The sequence below is a fragment of the Austrofundulus limnaeus genome, unplaced genomic scaffold (assembly GCF_001266775.1).
Source record: "Austrofundulus limnaeus strain Quisiro unplaced genomic scaffold, Austrofundulus_limnaeus-1.0 Scaffold16, whole genome shotgun sequence".
NCBI lineage: Eukaryota > Metazoa > Chordata > Actinopteri > Cyprinodontiformes > Rivulidae > Austrofundulus > Austrofundulus limnaeus.
The window spans coordinates 3,619,199-3,641,164 of NW_013952418.1; the positions used below are offsets into that span (position 1 = coordinate 3,619,199).

A 21,966-nucleotide genomic window follows, 5' to 3' on the forward strand; every position below is an offset into this window, starting at 1 on the left:
AGGTGGGATTGGGTTCAGAACCACAGCAATAGAGCCTCTTTCAGGGTTTATATTTTATCTCACTTCACAGAAGTTTTTCTTCCACAGGGACAGAAATTCTGACGGTTCAGGCAGCCGACAACGATGATCCAAAGACTGACAACGTGCGGATCTTCTACCGTTTAGTTGGACAGATCCCAGAAAGTCCTCGTGCCCTTTTCAGAGTGGACCGGGACTCTGGCGTTATCTCTGTCCAGGCAGACAGCATGGAGGGGACAGCACCTCAGTACACCCTGACCATCACTGCTGAGGACGCCAAAGGTGAAAACAAACTGCAACCTTCATCATTAAAATAACTTGTTTTGCCTAATCTCCCTGAAAAGAACATTAGAGAAACTTTTAATTAGGGATTAATGGTTCATTTTGTATTTTTTTATTAAAGTGATTGCAGTATTAAAAAAGTGATCTTCAAGGTCATGTCTAAAAWGATTATTTTTCCTCTTTATTTCTGATTTCTTTATTTACAAGAAGGTTTAGATGTAAAACTCTCAGATATTAAACGTATAACTGTGACAAATGTTTACTGTGAATTGTGACATTTTTTTGCCTAACATGAGCACATTACAGTTCAAAGTATCAATAAGAAAACATGATTCTATATTGACTTTATATAAAGTATTAATGTCTCAAAATGTTTTTGAGTAACCTAAAAATATTTAATATTTCTGCATCATAGAAATCATAGAAAAAACATTATTAGAGAGGCACAGATAGCATTTTTTTTTAAATGAGCACAAATACGTTCAGTCGATGTATGAGGTGAAAATGTAAAGCTATATGGGCTGGGGCCGATGGGGAAAGTGGCTGCAGCTGTGGCCGATGAGATGAGGAACAGGTGTACATGGGCGTGGCAGGACTGAGGAATGGTGCGTTCCCGTAGTCCTGGGAAGTGACAATTTCCCAGTTCCCATTGGCAGATTTAAACTGGAATGCCCCCTCCAGTGGTAAAATTCCACTCGTATAGTGGAAGAAATGCGACTGACTCCAGTTTCGATTTCAAGATGGCGGCCACTCACAACTTTAGAAAGTTAACTCCGTAACGTTTACTGTTAATTATCTTTCTTAATTTTTTGTGCGTGTTTAATCACTCACACAAGTAGTGTGCTCTCTGTGCAYTACTGTACGTATTAAATCAATGTTTATTTGCAAGACGTACGTAGCAGAGCTCTCTTTTTGTCATTGTTTATATTGTGTTGTAGCTAGGTTAGCGGCAGCAATACAAACGCCTGTCGGCTAACTAGAACGCAGTTTCATATGGTCTGTTGGGAAATGATGTCACCACCATTTACKAGTTCTGGGAATACGATGTAAATGGAACGCACAGATAGACTAAGAGTGGAAAAATACTGGCAGAAATAAACTGGTGACACAGCAAGGAATTGAGAGATTGAAGCACAAGAAACAGAATAAAACKTAAAAAGCCAAAATGCTGGGTTTGGACTCACTGCTGACCGTCTGGGTTCCTGCTGGACACCTCGCCAGCTCGGTATTCTTGGGTCGATAATTACCAATACCTCCTACACCGCTATCACGCTTTACAAAAATGTCCATTCTCACTCTTTACGATAACTCCACACAACTATTTTTTTTAATTCAGGTGTTTTTTGGCAGTTAGCAAACAACTTTATGGTGCGTTACCAACTGGGCGCAAAGTGTGGATCAGGATGGCCAACTCCAAAAAACAAAACTTTAAAAAACTCCCTCCCCCTGCGGACACTGCTCCTCCCCCACCTGAGAGGTGACCACCACTCTGTGGTATCATGAGAAAAGTATTGGTATCAGTGCATTCCTAATATTTATTTAAAATATTTATATGTATATACTTCTGCCTTTTACCCAATTGCAACCAGTTAAACATTATAAAATCAACCTGCCTTGTGAGGATTATTAAAATAAAATTTGCAGCTGCTGTCTCATCCAAATTAGATTAGCTGTATCAGGCGGTGTTAGTAAATCCGTTGATGTGTTTGGGTCAAACGGATGTAAAACATGGCCTCTGGGGCCGGAGATGATGTTTTCCTTTTCTGTGACTCACGGACTCGGGGTTGTGATGGTTCTTTCAGCATATTTTATTTGCGTGAGGCGCTGACCCTGAGTCACTAACAGAAGCTGTGATGGTGTCCTCTGGCAGGTCTGAACAGTTCCTGCACGGTGGTGGTGACGGTGCAGGACGAAAACAACAACCCACCGGTTTTCTCCCAACATGAGGTATTCCAGCACACACTGACACACAATGCTGAGGCTGTCCTGGACTGACCTGAACCTTGTAAGGGAATCATAAACAATGAAAATAAGGACAGGATGAACAAACCTGTGTGACATTAAAAATTACAGTGTCAGAGATTATTTGAAATTATTCTTGTTTCACATTTATTGTTCCTTACATTTGTAGGATTATGTTGCAGCGTATTTCCAGTTATTTCAGACATTCAGGTATTGAAATGTTCTGGTTCTTTCAGGAGATTTTACAGATACATAGTTTAAGTTTTGTAACTTTGATACATTTTGGAATTATTTAACTTTATTTACGTTTTTTTTCTTCAATGAAATATATTAAGATACCTTTCAAAAAAGTGAGCTTTTGAAAATCTACTTCTTCATATTCTTCGAATTTGTTCCCTACTTTTTTTCTCTAAACTTTTATGTTCTTTTTATCTTTTACCATTTTCTTTTTCTTGTTTTTTTATGTTTCATTACATCGTTTCACCCTTTTGTATTTGTCCATTTATCCTTTGTCTCCATAGATATACCTTGACTTTTTATATTCATGTAACTTCATATTCATCCTTTTTTTACTTTTATGTCTCCTTTTGCTTATGTTTAGACTTTGTATGAATTGTTTTGTCATGTTTTTCTTTTTTGTTCCTGTTTCATGTCTCTTTTTTTTATAATTTTTTTTCCTTTTACTTCACCTGTTCAGCTTTTATTCAAAGTCATTCAGCAATCATTCTACTTCTACACAGAAAAGCTACATTTTTCAAGTTCATTTTTTCCCTTTCATATTTAATTTTCCTCAGCAATAATAAAAATGTAGTAATGATCCTTCAGCACTGATATTTGTCTCATTAAAAATTATAATCTCACTGCTGTTGCTTAAAACTGAGCAGGTCCTCCTTTCAGGTAGGTATGCACAAAAAGAAAAAGAAGTCTGTTAAAGAAAATCCCTGCAGTTCTACCCACATAAACTGCAGATTAAAGAAAAGGACTGAAAAGTCACGAGGGTTGGAAGTGATGTGGGAGAGCCGTCATACTGTGAAAATTGGTGGGCAGTCTTTAGCTGTTCTGTCAGTCAAAGTGACACTAAAAGCCTGCAAAGACTTTATAAGCTGGAAAGACTTTTTTAAAAGATTCTGAATGGAATTTTAAAAAAGGAATTTGGTTCGTAGAAGTCAAGCTTACATGTTGAGACTACAGACAGAGTCAAACTCAAATTATGTTAATTACAGTAACATTATGAGTTTAATAAAGTTCAGTAAAATTTTTCATTATAATAACAAAGCTGATACAAGTGTGCTGACAGTTCTTTAATAATAAATAAATTAATAATTACATTTTAGTCAAGTATTTCATGAAACCGTCTGTCTGTGATGAGTTAGAAACAGAAGATTGGAAGAAAATACATAAAATTTCACTTAGAATCTCACTGGATTACTTCAGTTTACAACATATAAGCTGTATTTCATCCTCAGTGTTGCAAAATAAAATGTTTTTCAGATCGTTCCTGTAAATATGTTCCCAGGATCCATTTAGTCATGTTAAGTTTTCTCTTTTTCTTAAATTTAGACAGGTGACAGGTAGTGTCATTCACAAACCAAACCTGTCACACAAACTCATCAGTTACACAAAACCTAATCTAAAAACAAGAACAAGCTTGAAATGATGATTTAATTTTGTTTATCTTTAATTCTGCCTCATTAGTAAAGTAACGTTATTCAACTTATTATTTAATTTTACTTAAAGTTGATTTTATCCCCGAAACACTTTTTCATACATCCTAAAAGGCCATGAAGTGCATTTGGTCCATGAAACTGTTTTCTTTCTGCCTTTCAAAGCCATTAGGTAAAAAAAAATTATTTACTCTACTTGATTCATTTTCACTTTCCAAAAAACCAAAAAGGTCAAGTAGCAGCCTTATATTTTTATTTCACTATTACAAATTCATACAATAAAATCTTGGCTTATTAAAATCTTTTTCATGGCCGTTTTACTGTTGTAGTATTTTCACGGATTTATTTTTCAGGCCATTCTTTATTTTGAAGCTGTTAGAACAAATGACCACTCGCCTCAGATAATGGTTACCACAGCTGCGCTCGTACACACAAACACAGAGGTGGAAAAAGCTCTTGAGCAGGTCACGCCTGAGGAGAGCAGCTTTTTCCATGGCAATGCGAAGGCAGCGCTGTGGTGGTGTGTGTGTGTGTGTGTGTGTGTGTGTGTGTGTGTGTGTGTGTGTGTGTGTGTGTGTGTGTGTGTGTGTGTGTGTGTGTGATATGGGAGGAGAGTGGTGACAGAACTGAGTTCAGCAATGCTGAGGATGGGGCAGCCAGATCACAGGCACGGCTGCTTCACTGGAGCACGCCTGTGAGTGGCAGATTAAACGGCTGTCTAAACACACACACAGGTTGGTGAATAAAGGTCACGTTGCACCAGGAGGGCAGGAGGCGGGAAAACAGACTCCCACATGTGCTCACGTTTAATCACAAGTGAAAATTGGGCAGAAATCCACAGAAATACCACATGAACTGATGCCTGCATTAGTGGCTGGAACTGAAATGAATATTTACACCACCACCACCACCGCAGAAGGTGGAAGGAAGTTTGGTTTGTTGGCACCATTGGTGAAATATGTCACGCATCACTAGATGGGTGTTAATGAAACTCTAAGTTTCATTAACTGGCTGCACATCTAAAACTAATTAAATTGTAGGGTTAACCACATTCAAGAATTAAAACAGAAATATGACTTTAACACAATGTCCTGATGCATCTCAGTAATCCATGTAGAAAAAATCAAAAAGAAAAACTAAGTAGGTTCTCTGGATGAGTTRTTCTTTAGTGAAAATGAAGACCCTAACCCCAGACCCAAACCAGTCGTCATTCCATATGTGGCGGGAGTTTCAGAGAAACTGAGACGTTTATTCTCTAAACATAACGTCCCAGTGGCTTTCAAACCCCAAAATATGTTACGACAAAAAATAGTTCACCCCAAAGATCCAGTTCCCTGACAAAAACAGAGTAATATAGTGTATGCTGTTAAGTGTCAGGAGGACTGTGATCAGTCATACATTGGGGAAACAAAACAGCCACTGTTCAAAAGAATGAGCCAGCACAGACGAGCTACWTCYTCYGGTCAGGACTCTGCAGTTTACACTCATCTACAGGRCAGGARTCTGCAGTTTACACTCATCTACAGGCCAGGACTCTGCAGTTTACACTCATCTACAGGCCAGCGGTCACTCTTTCAGGGATGAAGATGTTCTCATCCTTGACAGAGAGAAACATTGGTTTGAGAGGAGTAAAGGAAGCCATCTTTGTGAAGAAAAACCGTCCACCATTAAACAGAGGTGGAGGCCTTCGTGTCCAGTTGTCCTCCTCCTACAARGCTGTTATTGCAAGTATGACTCAGCCCCCTGTGAGCAAAAGGTGTGAACCAGGGCCCCAATGATACCAACACAAAGAGGGAAAGAGGGACAAAAACAAGGGGACATTGAACCCCGCCTGCATTCACTACATACACATGACACAACACCAAATAACCACAGCCGAAGCATCCAAACCAATAAGTCAGGTGATGGGGCACATGGCCCTCTATGAACAATAGAGCTAATCAAGCCTATTCTTAGGCGATGGCCCTCTTTTGCATGTGACTAACCTGTCTGTCCATGTGAAGGCGGAGCTTATAAGGCTGAGTTCACCTGAAACTCAGACTGAAGAAGTCTCTTGGATGAGAGACGAAATGTTTCACTAAAGAAGAACCCATCCAGAGGACCTACTTATTTTTTCTTTTTGACTTTAACACAACAAATTTTGTATGGCGTGGTATGAGGGCCAAAATTAAGATTATTGTGCAACAGCGGTTGAAACGTCCTTGTAGCAGGAGGCAGAGATGTGCGCCAGTCTTGTAAGTCCAAGTCAAGTCCAAGTCTTTGACCTCAAGCCCAAATCTTGTTGCATGTATCACTTAACTGGCAGTTCGATCAAAGGTATTCTAACTATACTAGGTTATGTTCTATAATACTGTATTTTAATCAAACATGGTATTATGTTTTAATAATACTATTAAAACATAATACTATTTTTAAAATACAGATAAGGTTAAGGTTGAAATAATCAAGCATTTAGAGTATTGTTAACTGTGTTTTGCACTTACTGTAGTCTTACTGTAATTACTATATCTTTTCATTGACAAAGAACAAATCCAACAAGTCTGCTGCTGATTATACAATAAAATACCAGAAAAATATTTTTAAATGGATAACAGCATGTCAGTGAAGATGATGAAGCAGAATCCTTAAAGTAAAAAGGCTGCACAAGTCATCACAAAAACAAATTTTGGATTTGGACTCCACACACTTTGCATTTCGCCAGTCTCTTGTCATGGCGTAGAATAAAGTCTCTGTAAGCAAAGCTTATAATGAATAATACAACGCGCCTGCCATGCTGAAGCTCTGTTTACCACATGGTACACGTCATTAGCACTGGATGGCGCTGGCCCCTCCCATTCTCAGGCGAGGGGCAGCGGAGCGGAGCATGGATGTGTACTGAAGGAGTGAGCATTGTGAGCCGGGCTGTGAAAAGACTTGCATTGTTCACGAGTCTCAAGCCACGAGTCCAAGTCAAGTCTCAAGTCCAAGTCTCTAATAATAGGGACTTAAGTGTGACTCAAGTCTAAGTCCAAGTCATGAGTCCCCATCTCTGGTAGGAGGCTAWATCTATTCCTAAACCAGCTATTAATCTGATTGATGACAGAATGTCGACTAAACGTGCCACAAGACAGTCATGAACCCCTCTATCAAACTYGAGTGGATTGGTCTGGAAGCTGAAGGGGGGAGGGGTATGAAGCACCTCATTTGAATTTAAAGTGACAGCCTCAAATCGAGTTGATCRGAGATATCAGAAAAGGGGAGAAAATGGGGCTTGTGGAGTTAAAATCAGGAGGAATTCAGAGCAGAACATTGCAGTTCCACTTTATGTAGACCCAAACTGAAGGATTTAAATGTGAAAAAGAAGGAGAGCATCATATGTCCACTTTAAACTCTGGCAAGAAAAGAAGTAGGTGATATGCATTCCTTTAAAAGGTCCTAGACCTCTAGGTATTTTCAGTTGTGTTTTTATCCAAGAGATCATTTGATTTTCTGTTTCCTCCTCAACAGTACGGCCCGTTCCACGTTCCAGAGGACGCTCCAGTAGGCACCACGGTGGCAGCTGTGGTTGCGAGGGATGCAGATGTTCGAGGGGGAGACAGCTGGCWGGTGGACTATTGTTTGGAGTCTGGGAACGAGGAGGAGGTCTTCATGTTGGCGACGGACCGGCAGACCAATGAAGTCTCGCTCGTGCTCACGAAGGTGACGTGTTGTTTTCCAAACTTGATAAAGTGAAACAAAACGTTTGTAACGTTGCTGTCTAACAGAAGTATTAACATCAGTTTTAGGAACACTTCAGGAATATTTGTGCTTGCTTTGTGAGCGATAGCAGCATGTAAGAAGTGGTTTTATAAAAATTTAATTCATTTCATGATGGTTTGATTTTGTTTTGGGTCACAGTGTGTGCATTCAAAACACTGAAAGAAAATTACAGTCTGTKTCAAAAAGTCAACATCACAGGCCCACACATCCCTCAGAAGAAAACCCAGTTCTGATGATAATGAAAAGCTTTCGCTCAATCTCTGCTGTCCCCCGGGTGCACCACCCTTCACCTGCCTCKTCTAATCCTGCAGGGTGTTTGAGGGACGCATGCTGGACCGAACGTGTGTCAGTGTGTGTTTCTGTGTGTTCGCTCTAATGGGCTGCTCTCTGGAAGTGGGCCAGGCAGGAGACAGTCTATTATTTTCAACCTCTCTGTGGGAGAATGGATGAGATTGAACTGTGCGTTGCACATGCACGTTTGAAATAAAGCAGATGTGGAAAGCTAAAAATGGATGTTGACGTACTGTTTGAGATAATAAAACACAGGAACTGCTGCCTTTTTTTTTTAGAGGTGATGTCATATGCTGTCTCTTTGATTGGCTGGGGGTTCATTTTCCCTTCAGCTCCCTGRATATCACTACAGGAGAAACTGCTGTTTATTTAACTTAATGTGATTAAAACTCAAGCTTAAATATTTCTCAYGTGACGCCCCGTGGATTTCAAAGCACCGAGGCTGAGCTTGAGGTCAGCATTCYAAAGCAGACACATTTAATTATCAGATTTTGCAGCCAGCTRATTGAACAAAACAGAGAAAGGTTTTCTAACTTATATAAAAAATAATAAWTTGTCAAACTATCAAGAAGAAAAAATAAGTAGTACTGGGAAAGTWCTTTGCAGCCATGTAGGCTCAACTCTATATACTGAAAACGTCCTGACTGTCAGGACGACCCTGTCTAGTTTTTCTTCATAAAAAATAAAGTAGAAAAAATAAAAATGTAAATCAATAAATCTGAAAAGACGGCCTGTCACCATGGCTGTTATTATAACTGCAGTCTTTAAATGAGTCAGCTAACTCTGAGGCTGTTGCCATGGTTGTGCCATCATTGTCAGGAATATGTCGGTGACACCTTTTAACAGTTATTCACTGCTGCATGAAGGTAGGTTGTGAGTCTGGTCGAAACTAACCTCTCTAAAAATGAAGCTAACGTGCAATAATGCTCGTTTTCTGTATCCAAAAAGAAACTCTGAGGTAAATACATTAATACATTATACTGCATATTGTCTTGTGTGTTTTTGGTAAAACAGGGTCTGAAACGTTTGACTTTAGCCAGCAGAGAAACAGTCATGCTCCGATGTACTGATACACACTGAGTCGCTGATGCGTCACTTCCATCCAACAACAGCAGTCATCTATCTTCCAAGGTTTGCCCTCCTTCTCCCCGGCAACAGGGCCACGTTGGGTATGATGTGAGCTGCATGATGTCAGTCAWTGCCAGCTTTTAATATCTTGGTTTACGGGAAAATGGACACAAAGCATTCAAGGTCTGGATACGACAGAAAATAGGAGAATTCAGACGGTGACGCTTGTGTCATCGAATTCTGCATTTCTACCAATTTGTGTAGCAAAAATTCTAATCATCCCTATTTGTCCACAAACGTATTCCGAAATATGGGTTTGACTTTTTCAGAGTCCATCTTAAATAGGATGAATTTGTTTTCTTTTTTGTTATTATTACTATGCAGTCCAGAWTTTCTATAAATACCCATTGATTTCAAACATTAATTCATCTGGCTTACATGGGAGCTCTGTCACGTAGCTCCACATATGCAGCATCATGGAAAATGTTTTATTAGTGACAAGCTGAATCTTGAGCTTTTCCCTGTGACCAGAGAGCCTGCTTTGAATTAGAAATACAATAAGACTCTGCCAGAAAGTCCAGATTTCTTGGAAGTCTGATAAGRAGTGTGGAGGCAGGGGGACTGCACTGTGTCCCTGTTCTGTTGGCAGGATCAGAGGTGGTTTGGAATTGTTGGTTTGGTTATAATTTCTGAATTTCTGTATTTATTTAGTTAAAAATAGGGTTTGACGGTATTTATGATTTCTTTTTGTAGATTATTCCATTCTGCCTCAAGTGGAGGAGTTTAAGTATCTGGGTGTCTTGTTCACGAGTGATGGTAGAATGGAGAGGGAGATGGATCGACAGATWGGGGCCTCGTCCTCAGTAATGAGGGCGTTGCTTCGGTCAGTCGTGGTGAAGAAAGAGCTGAGTCGAYAGGCAAAGCTCTCGATTTACTGGTCTGTCTTCGTTCCAACCCTCACCTGTGGCTGTGAGGCGTGGATCATGACCGAAAGAACGAGATCCCGGATACAAGCGGCCYAAATGAGCTTCCTTAGGGTGGCTCAGCCTTAGAGATAGGGTGAGGAGCTCCATCATCCGGGGGGAGCTCAGKGTAGAGCTGCTGCTCCTCCACATCGAAAGGAGTCACTTGAGGTGGTTTATCTGATTAGGATGCCTCCTGGACGCCTCCCTTTAGAGGTGTTCCAGGCATGTCCCACTAMTAGGAGGCCRCYGGGAAGACCCAGAACTTGCTAGAGGGATGATTATACGTATATCCTCTCTGGCCTGAGAACGTCTCGGGGTCRCCCAGGATGAGCTGYAAAGTGTRGCTGGGGAGAGTGAGGTCTGGGTTTCTCTCCTGGACTTGTTGCCTCCACGACCTGACTACYGATAAGCAGAAGACGATGGAGATGGAGATTATTCCATTAAGGACCAGTACAGCTAAATAACAGCACACATTTCCTTTCAAACTTGGCAATATCTTGGAAAAGAAACTTTGCCTTTCAAAATTTTGCGCATAAAACTAAAGATGTCTGCTTTCACAGGTGTTAGACTTTGAGAGGGAAAGCGAGTACATCCTGGTGCTCAGCGCCCAGAACCCAGTCGCTCTGGTCCGTGGCCGGTACGGCCCTGCATCCACAGCGACGGTCACCATCTATGTCGACGACATGAACGAGGGTCCAATTCTGTCTCAGAGTCATTATGAGGTGACGGTCAGAGAAGGGGAGGAACCGGGACGGGTCATCGCCACCATTCGAGGCTACGACCCCGATTCTCACCCCATCAGGTAAAACACTCGAGATCAGCAACGCCAAGTATCACTTTGGTATTTTTTACAAGGTTTTATGTGCTTTTGCAGGTATTCTCTTCAAGGGGACACCAAGAAATACTTCTCCATAGGAAAGTATTCTGGTGAACTAAAGACCGTTCAGGCGTTGGACAGAGAGGAGAACAGCACCTACACCATGGAGGTCATCGCAGTGGACGGACGTAAGATAACGCCGAGCATTTAACACAAAATTATTAATAATAATAAATAATTAACTGCATCTTCTTCTGCTCTGATCTTAGGAAACTCCTCCTTATCTGCATCCACCCTGGTGACGGTCCACATCCTGGATGTGAACGACAACAGCCCAGTTCTGGTCGGGGATTATTCCTGGAAGTATCTGTGCACGCCAAGGTGGGAGGACCAGGCCTTGGTGCTGGCCTCACGGGACAGCGATGGGCCGCAGCATGGAGGGAGACTCAACTTCTCCCTTCGCAGTGATGCCACGGTTCGACTTAACTGGAAACTGACGCCTATTAACGGTGAGGGGAATCCAGGCCTGACGAGTTCAGTCAGCCAGCTGCAGACAAGATCTTTGATGAGAAGGGAACAGGCAGAAAATGCTCCATGTTCTTGTTCAGAGAAAATACTTTTAATCTGGATTTTTACAGAAATTTGACAGGATGATTCCTCTCAGGCTAAGTGTTTAAACCAGTTAAATAAGTTACAACCATCTAGAATATAAATTTAATGCACTGACCTGAAAGATATTATAGAATCACACATCAATAGATTTCAGATCTGCTTGGATGACTTAACAGTAGTTCACTCATCTCTGTGTGTTTGTCATGTTGGTAAAATATCTAATGAACTACTAGACAGATTTGAATGAAATTTTCAGGAAAAATAATCACTGTATTGACATCTAAGACTGATGAATATTTGGAGTCGATCCGATTCAAGATGGCCACCACAACAAATCAATCTTAGCAAACAAGAAAATGGCTCCAAATTAATAAGTAAATATTAAAGATACTGACCTGACCTTTGGTGTGGTGTTCACTGACAGTTTTTCGCAACACATCCTTCAAGCTTTTATAGATCAAATGAGATAAATAAATATTACATGATATTGTACATAATGTCATTTTTAATGTTTGACAACATGATTAGAAATCATTATTTCTGTCTAAAATGTTGGTGGCAGACAACATATATTCTTTTAAGGAGAGCTAAGATTTTAGTTTTATGTGCAATGAATTTTTATTATTATTATAATTAGTATTATTATTACTATTACTCATACAAGTTGCACATTGCTTAATGATTTAATGAAGTTCCTGGTGTAAATTTTATGCATTCTTAGATGATGAAACCTGAACCAAAAGGTGACATATCATGCAAAATCCACTTTTTTAGCTGTTAATTACATTTAGTTGTGTACTTGGAGCCTCTAGGAGGCAGAAAATCTGAATTCAGTCTCTCCTAATGCTGCAAAGATAACTTTATATTCTGTTTGGGTCATATTATTCATCCCGTTAAGTTTTCTTTATTTTCTATGACATTTTCTGAACTATTACGTCAAATTATCTGACAAAATTACCATATAAGGTCTGGGCTTATACTACAATTTCCTCATCTTCATTCTCCTCTGGTTCTGGGTCAGACTCTTGCTCCAACAAATCTTCTGTTGCTGACATCTTTCCATTTAATTGTAAATGAAACATTTCTGCATTGCTAGAAAACGTAACATGCCCACCCCACCACCACCGGAAGCAGGGGGGCGGGGCTTAAAGGAACAGTATCAAATCCAGCTACTTTGAGACACGCACCAGAAAAGTGGTGAAGGAGGGGCAGGTGGTTAAAATGAGGAGCATTGTACTAAAGACCCCAGCTTAATGATTTAAATGTGAAAAGGAAGGATTTAAAAGCAGGATGTGTCTACTTTAAAGGTTATGGCTGCGACATCTGATTTTAAGTTGATTTGGTCTACATCTTGAAACGAACACAAAAACAATGAAAGAAATGAAGCAACCTGGCTCCGAACATGAATATATTCCAGTTTTGTTTTTAATTTCTACATGATTTTTTTTCTAATTTTAAATAGAAGGAGAAACTAAATCAACCTTTTTTTTCCAGTTGTGAACCGTTAGCGCTAGATTCAATTCCAACTATTTACAGCCGTGACGTCTGTCATTAAGTCATTCAGACAGTTTAACCACTTCCCTCTCAGGTTCTGTTCTTTTCCTGTTTCTCTTTCACGCTCCTGTTCCTGTTGGTATTGATTGAGCCCAGCTGTAATTATATCTTCTGTGTAATTTCTTTGGCGTCACTGCTGGTTTCCTGACAGCTAATGGAGGCTAAAAGAGAACTCTCCCAGAATGCTTTGCACCTGGTCGCAAGCAGTAATGTCTGTCCCAGAAAATGCGTACTTGTGCCGGTAAACTGGAAACCGTGTGTGTGCGTGTGTGTGTGGTATCATCATTCATCTGAAGTCTTTTAAGGCCTTGACTGACGGCTCTTTCAGCACAGAAACTCAGCTAATTAGATGATGTGCTCTCTCCACTTTTAACAAGCACAAAAGAAAGAAATGTTCCACATCCAGTATTTATGTGGCACGTTTTAATGAAGCTGTGATGTTAAAAAAGTAAAATTAATTTGGTTCAGGGTAGACAGGTGGTTTCAGTTTGCAGTAAGAGTCTCTGCAAAGGGGCTGCACAGGTTCCAGTTCCTTGACTGACAAATGGAAGATGAAGGGGAGTGATGGGAAGCTGAAAGTTAAAGCCTTTCAGATAAGGGTTCAAACAGCTTGATAAAACTCTCCTCCTAACAGGATCGGCTTCGAACGTACGTCACACAACCAGGCTTGTATTTTAGACCCGATTCACACAGATAAGATAAAGWTGAAGAGCCCCACACTGCTCTGTTTGCAGCCTTTATAGTCTCTCCTGCTCTGTTTGCTGTGTTGCTATGCATCTTGTGCTTTTCTTGCACCCTGAAGAGAATCTGCAAAATACTTTAAATCTATAACTTGGAATAATGCAAATAATGGTGAAAAAAGCTTTCTTTTGTGTATTCTGATCCATTAAGTAAAAAAATGCAGCACAGATTTGCTATTGTGCCTTTATGAAACATAGATGTAATAAAATAGTTCCCATAACAACCTTTACCTCATGAATCAATCAAAAGGAAAAAAGGTGCTTTGTCTACTGTGGACTGATGGTAAGAGAGATGAGTAATACAGATTTTTGTGCTGTTTTTTAGATACTCACACCAACTTGTCGTTAAACATCCCCTACCTGCCGCCCGAGGTTTACATGGTGCCTTTTACCATCTCTGATAGCAGCTCTCCACCCAGAAGCACCTTCATAAACCTGCCAGGTAAACCGCAATCTGCAGCGAGCTGCAATGGGGGTGGGGAGTGGGGGGTCAGTACGAAAGCGTTGGAACAATCGATAGAGCTCAGCGCCTGCGTGCCAGCTCGGTATTCTCTTCTTGTGTATTAATGATGGAGCGGGGCCGTTCAAATGATTTTTCCAGGCTTGGCAGATTACACAGCTCGTTTAAGACCTGGTTCTGCCCGGCAGAGCCTGCTGACACCTTATATACAAGACAGAAAAAGATCCAAACAGTAACGTCTCATGTGGAGGTTAGGAGGGATTAAGATGTCGGTGCACAGAGGTTTTTTTTTTTTTTTTTTGTTTCGTGTGTTTGCTTCCAGCTTACTCTCTCAGACTCAAGGTTACAAATGTTTTGGATTTTTCGTTACAGTTTAGTTTTATTTCATTGTGACTTTTTTATCTTACAATTCAGTTAGTTTTTAGAGTGGGTTTAGTAGTTTTTATTAGTGTTTTTTTTTTTTTTTTTTTTTGCTGCTTAGTTTTAGTTTAGTTTTCATTAGTTCTAGTATTATATTTTTATAGTTTGAATAAAAAAATATTTGCCAATGTATCCTCCTGCTTGTGGTGTTCCTGTGAGTTCACTAACCAGAAGTTTTTGGTCATTGGTGAAAGCTGTCCATTACAGCAAAACTTTCCTAATCAACACATTCTCGCTCCCGAGTCGTCACATTTTGACGCTTGTCCAGGTTCCCTCTGCTCCAGTTATTGACGCATGGGCCTTTACCGGGCTCGCGACACATGGGTGTGAAAGAAAATATTGTTGTGCGTGTTTGTTTACCATTTTGAATGCTTGAACCATACAGAGAATGTACCAATGCATGGAAAAGATTAATAAGGAGTAATCATACAAAACCATGCTCTGTCTGAAGACCGGTTTAATGACCAAGCATTCAGCCCCAAACCAGGAAGTCAGTTGCATTTAACAGAGCGCTACGAGGCATGACCCCGCCTATTTGATTACATCATGAGGAAGGGGCTTCTACTCTGAAGGAGTCACGCCTCTAGACAAAAATACTGTTCTCATGACGATCAACCATCAGTTATGTGTTGAATTTGTGTTCACTCATGTATCTACTACATAAAATCATCAAGTTAAGCAAAACAGTCACATTTAACAATCTTTACAGTTCTTCAATCATAAGACTATACCATGTGAATGTAATTAAAATCAATATATAACCTAACCCCAATAAATTTCTTCAGTGTCTTTGGGTTGGGGTCCTTGGTTAATATTAGGGATCAGGATTACTGGTTAATTGTAGTTTCTGAGGTCAGGAATAGGATGTCTACCCTCATGAGATCCAGTGTACTCATATGCGGACATTGAATTTTTGCCTCTCTACCCATGATGCATCTTTTTTTTTTCCAACTTTAACCCATTGTCCTTATTAATGGACACTACCAGCACCCTCTAGTGGTCCCATGACAATATTTCACTCATTTGAGTGAAAACAAGATGGCGCGGATCCCAGTGAAAAGCTTCTACAACAACTCTGGTAGTGGCCAACATAAAAATCCAAGTTACATTTCACGATTGAAACCAGCATATTTATGCACAGTTGCATCTTTAACTTTATAAGACATGCAAAAGTAACAGTTTTTACAGCTGAAGCAAACAAAGTACCATGTCGATAAGGAAAGTCCCCATTTGAGGACATTGGGACTATAATTTCTTTATTAATTGTGCCATGAGGTAGGAAAAACCTGCAATCATTTAGAACAGTTTCCAAATGTAAATACTTAGTGTAAGTGGTATATTTGGTCACAAATTTTTATTAAACAAATCTGGAAATATTTAGAACAGTTCACAAGCAAATAGTTCTTACAAATGATGCATTTGTTCAACCAATTAAATATACCAATGATGTTCAGGTGAAATGGCCTGCGATTTCCTGCAATTACATCGTGTAATATGATCTTTAAACTGAAGAGCAATCTGAAAGTTGTCAATGATGCTCTTCACCAATCTTGCTGTGGTCAATATCTGCCAGCTGTATTGCCAAAATAACTAGGAAAATGGAACCACCAGAAAGGCTATCATGAAGTTTCTCAAGTTTCTCTATTGCTTAGGTATTCCTCAAAAAGCATAACATTTTAAAACCCCGTGTCCTCATATGAGGACATCTTTTTTTTTTTTGCTAAAACCACTCCCTGCACCATGACAGGGTCTAGTTATTATACTTATTAGGTCCTACTAATCCCATGTATTTTAGAAAAAGAAAAAATGCACATCCAGAAAAGGCTCTGGTCTCAGGAGGCTAGGGCTACTAGAAGTTAAATTTAGGGTTTGGGATGGTTAGTTGTCGTGCATATTCTACACTTTTTAAAAATATGATGACGGGCTCCTCCTCCTTGTTCTCATCTTGTCAATAACTGATGCGAGGGCGTTACCCGAAGCATCAAAACCTGACACAGATAGAACCTTTGATGACCTCTTGCATTTTTACTGTACTTCAGCACCTTTGCCTTGAAGATGAATGCTATGCCAAAAACATAACCTTTTTTTTTNAACAAATGCAAATAGAAAAATAGAGAAAATGCCAAACAAAGAATAAAAAATAACATCCGACCACTGATATTATGACTATTATGGAAATATAGATGGTCACAGATTATATGATAACAGCTATCGTATTCTGTGAATGTGTTTTAAACCTTTTAAAAACATCTGCAGATTGTGAATTGTTTTTGTTTTTCCCCGTCACTCCTCCTGTTAGTGACAGTGTGCCCTTGCAACATCAGAGGGAACTGCAAGATACCTGCCAAACCGTTGGAGGGCATGCCAACGATCCAGTCTGCAGTGGGGATCCTGCTTGGCACCTTTGCTGTCATCGGTGAGCAGAGAGACTGACAGAAGCAGGGAGAGTTTCATGAAGAGTTATCAGAAGAAATTATTATAAACCTCAATGCTTTTATTAATCTGTTCTTCATTTTAAAAACCATTAACTTTATTTTTGTCTGTTGTTGTTCCAGGGATCATCCTCATTGTTGTCTTTGTGAGACTGTCCTACCAAGACCCCAAACAGGAAACCAAAACTAACCAGGAGAGAGTTCCACATGATCATTACAGATGATTAATCTGCTCTTCTAATCTGCTGCATCTGCACCAACGTAGCTAATATGCTTTCCACGCTGGGTTTCTTACAGGGATTTTTGTTTGTTTTGTTTTTAATTTTTCTTTTTTTAAATAGAACTGTCCGTTTGCTTTTAGGGATTTCATATATATTTAAACAGTAGCATTAGGACCATAACAAAAAGAAAAAATTTGGGGGGGGGGGGGTATTTAAGTAGAAGTGACTTGTTTTATTTTTATTTATATGTTCTCTCGTAGTTAATGTTTCACCCTAAAATAACTCACGTTGAACACATCTAGTTGATGAAACATGACGTTTCAAAGACGATTGTGACAAACTGTTGCAAAAAACTTTGTTGAAAAATAATCAGAAGAAATGTACCTGTAAATGTTGTGATTTTATTTAATTCCACAAATCAATCAAATTAAAATGCGCACCACATGAATTATCGTTTTAATCACATTTTCTTGTACTTTTAAGTTGTGTTTATTTATTCCAATTAAATGAAAAGTTTTCCTGCAGATTTATGGCAGCACTCATATTGAAACCAAAGTTCTGTTAATTTAATGAGCCGGGCTGAAGCCTCTTATTTCATTAGCAGCGTGCTGCCGTCTCTGTGATTAAGGCTTTTCAGATGATGACCCAGACGACCTAACGAGCAAGATGTGCTATATTCAGACTAAAGTGTTGCTATAAATAGTCCAACCTCTGAAGGTTTACTGAATGACACTCCACTGCTGGTGGCCAACAAAGCAGTGACCTCTCAATGACAAAAGACAAAAGCTTTCCAAGCTGAATTCACTATTTAGACTGTATGAAAGCGCTGCTGCAACACTGAAATTAGCTTCGGATGACCGTTCATGTGAGAAAAAAGATTTGTCTCTGCGTTAGTGGAGTGTTTTCCATCACACTGTGAATTGTTTAAAACAGATGTAGATCATTTTTCTTACCTGCTGATTGTTTTTAGAAAATGATCCATTCAACAAAAATGTTAACAAACGGCAATTCAAGCTCTGCCAGATTTGTGATTTTATTGTACAAACATGACCGAACTATAAATCCAAAACCAAAGTCAATAGAAAAGCACTAATTAAACATCCAAAGCAATAAAGGCAAATAGTTATTTTTTTTCTTAACAAACATGATTTTATTAAAATCACAGTCAATACACAGAATACTAATAAAATTACATAAATATAACTAAAGGGATATGATTGTCTGAAAATGCAATGTGAATGCAGAGTATTAAATGACAGCTGAAATTAGCTAAAGTAAGTTTAAAAAGCATAAACTAGCTAACGGCTGAAAACAGGAAAGATGCTAACAACTAAATGTAGCAACAAAAAGATGACAGAAGCAAAATATGGAAGCCAAAAGCAGACGCAGATAATTTTTTCCATGGTTTTCGCATGATAACGACATGTTAAGAGATAATGAGCATTTTCTCAATATAACGAGTTAATCATGTTATCAAAATAATGAGCGTTTTCTCGAGATAAGTTAATTATGTCGTTATCACAAAATAATCACGTTTTCTCAAGATAACGAGTTAATTATGTTATCCCAAAAAACGATGTTTTCTCTAGATAACGAGTTAATTATGTCATCATGAAATAACAGCATTTTCTCGAGATAACGAGTTAATTGTGTTATCATCATGAAATAACTGAGCATTTTCTCGAGATGAGTTATGTCATTACCACGAAATAACGATGAGCATTTTCTCAAGATAATGAGTTAATTATGTTATCATGAAATAACAGCATTTTCTCGAGATAACGAGTTAGTTATGTCATCATCAGGAAATAACTATGAGCATTTTCTCGAAATAATGAGTTAATTATGTCATTATCACGAAATAACAATGAGCGTTTCCTCAAGATAACGAGTTAACTTCCCAGTAGTTTACTCGAGATAACGAGTTAATTATGTCATTATCACAAAATAACGATGATTTTCTCGAGAACATGTTAATTATGTTGTTATCACAAAAAAAACGATGTTTTCTCTAAATAACGAGTTAATTATGTCATCATCATGAAATAACTGAGCATTTCCTCGAGATAACGAGTTATGTCATTACCACGAAATAATGATGAGCATTTTCTCAAGATAATGAGTTAATTATGTCGTTATCACGAAATAACAATGAGCGTTTCCTCAAGATAACGAGTTAATTTCCCAGTAGTTTACTCGAGATAACGAGTTAATTATGTCATTATCACGAAATAACAATGAGCATTTTCTCAAGATGAATTCATTATGTCATTATCACGAAATAACAATGAGCATTTCCTCAAGATAACGAGTTAATTATATCATTATGAAATAATAATGACGGATGAAGTTTATTATGATAACACAGGCTGAAATTACAGTTTGAACAGCCCTCATCATTTAAGGAGACAGCTGGTCTGACTGCAGCTCAACATGTGTTTTTACTTAAGTGATCCTGCTGATATAATAAACTTTATCAGTGACCAGCTGAGGGGACCGGACRMCCTCCATGMGTACTGAATGATACACAAGAGGAAAACTAAAACGTGTTATCTCGAGAAAGCCGTCAGAAAAGAACTCATCGAGAAAACCATGGGGAAATTACCTCATTATCTCGGGAAAACGCTCATCGGTATTTCAAGATAATGATGTGTCAGTTGGTTTTCTTGTGATTAGGAGAAAACCATGGGAAAAAATTTACAAGGAAAATGTCCTCATGCGGCTTCTGTAGAAAAAGGCTATTAATATCAAAAAGTAGTAAAAGACATGGTTGACCTTGACGTGCGGAAACCATGTTGGCTATTGCTTAGCATATTTTTAGCTTCTAGATGCTGAAGTAGTTGATTAAATAATGTTTTTTCAAGTAACTTAGAAAAAATAGMWWGAACAGAAATTGGCCGATAGTTTGAAACTTCTGTTGGATCACCAGATTTAAAAATGGGAGTAATCTGAGCAAACTTTCAGGCATCAGGGAAAATAGACTGCACAATACATAAATTAAGCAAATGATGAAACAATGGTAAAAAAGTGTTGGCATGCATTTTCAAGAAATCCATATTTATATTTGTCAAATGCATGTGAGCCATTTAGAGATTGGAGTGTATTCAAAACATCACTCTGTGAAATTTCAGAAAATGAAAATTGCTTTGAAGTGTCAGGATATTTAAGATAAACATATAGAAAGGCCAGCTAAAAGCTAAAAGTAGTATAAGAAAAAAGTAAATTTCAAGGAGATCCATGTTTTTAAAAGGAACTGATAAGACCTCACTGCATTTCTATGAAGAAACTATTTAAATAAAAGTAACTATTTTGAAAAAACAAAAGTTACTAAATCAAAAGTGATAGCGCTCATCTCTTGAATGAGCCGAATGTTTTGATTAATGACTAAAAAGCTTATATGCAGGAGTCAGATAAATTGACTGTTGTAGCTAAAAAAAAAACCAACCCTACATTTAAATTTTCTCATCACGTCTGCGTGTCCATCAGGTGTGAAATGTTGGGGAGGAGAACAGCGAGCGCATATAAAAATAACCAAATTCACATCCTTTCTATGTGAAATACATGCAATGAGCAGATCGTCACTCAACTAGACACTTTGAGCATGCACTGACTCACATGAACAGACAATGCTGCTGATGGCCTACGCTCACACTGTCCATTTATCTCAGGCTATTTATATCCCCGAACTGCTCCAATCAAAGCAAGTTCCCAGTACAAATAAACAGTGTAGTGAAAAGCACGCTGAGGGAGATGAGAGAGCAGTGGAAAGGATTAGCTTGTGTTATGGGGTCAAACGCTACATTTGGGAGGTTATAAGCCTCCAGCTTTAGCCTCGTTTCGTTCCTACGGACCTTCAGAGGACAAAGACATCTCGGGTGGCTGATTGTGGGTGAAAAGCTGCACGGAGAAATCGGGGCCAGGTTTGAAATGACTTTAAGTAGGTTGGGAAATGAGAGATAACTCCCCACGTGTGGTTTCAGGGACAGGAAGAGTGGAGCATTCCCCCCCAGTGGGACGGCTGGTTTTCCATTGCTCAACTGCAAACACAGACAAGTGTTTTTTCCCTAATTCACGTCCCTGTGGACTTTGTTTCCCCACAGCTTTGACTATTTTGAGCTTGTTTTAAGACTGCATATTTTCTCTCCGACGCCAGCGTTGACAAGTCCCTAATCACATGCTGGAAACCTGCTTTGAACGAGGGCTGCTCCGAGTCAAGCTTAAGATTTTAATTTAGATAAATATGACTACCAAAATTCAYCACTTCCAATGATTCATTTCTGAGTGATGTTTCTGTTCAAGAAGCTATAAACTGTTAAGAGTTTGTGAAACATTTWTCTATAATGCAATAAACTGGAAGCACCAAACCAATATAAAGACAGTGGGGAAGCTACACATTTGAGGACGTACAGAAAACCTTTTATACAAGACTGACAGGTGAAGCAGGGAGCAGAAGGGTCTGAARTGAAAAGCGGGGTGGTATGGGGAGTGGAGGCGCAGAGGTTAGAGGAGATGAGTCTGTGATCAGAAGGTTGTCAGTTCAACTCACCGGACCAACCAGCTCCACTTTGGACCCTTGAGCAAGGCCCTTAACCCCTCAGCTGCTCCAGGTGTGCAATGAGTAAAATGCAGAGTTAATTATCTTCCCCACCAGGGGATTATTTTATATATATATGTATATATATATATAAACTAGGGCTGTGTATTGGCAAGAATTTGGCGATA

General features: G+C 39.1%; 1 protein-coding gene across 1 annotated transcript in view; it reads left to right on the forward strand.

Moving 5' to 3' along the window:
• The window catches only part of cdh16 (cadherin 16, KSP-cadherin), a 39,453-nt gene extending 22,013 nt beyond the window's left edge, over positions 1–17,440 (forward strand). Inside the window, exons 9-17 of the mRNA XM_014003060.1 lie at positions 88–300; positions 2,171–2,247; positions 7,413–7,604; positions 10,549–10,790; positions 10,863–10,993; positions 11,075–11,314; positions 14,037–14,153; positions 16,891–17,007; positions 17,147–17,440. Coding sequence (XP_013858514.1) covers positions 88–300; positions 2,171–2,247; positions 7,413–7,604; positions 10,549–10,790; positions 10,863–10,993; positions 11,075–11,314; positions 14,037–14,153; positions 16,891–17,007; positions 17,147–17,247 — 1,430 coding nt within the window. The 3' untranslated portion in view covers positions 17,248–17,440. The remainder of the gene's footprint in view (positions 1–87; positions 301–2,170; positions 2,248–7,412; positions 7,605–10,548; positions 10,791–10,862; positions 10,994–11,074; positions 11,315–14,036; positions 14,154–16,890; positions 17,008–17,146) is intronic.
• Positions 17,441–21,966: the final 4,526 nt, after the last annotated feature.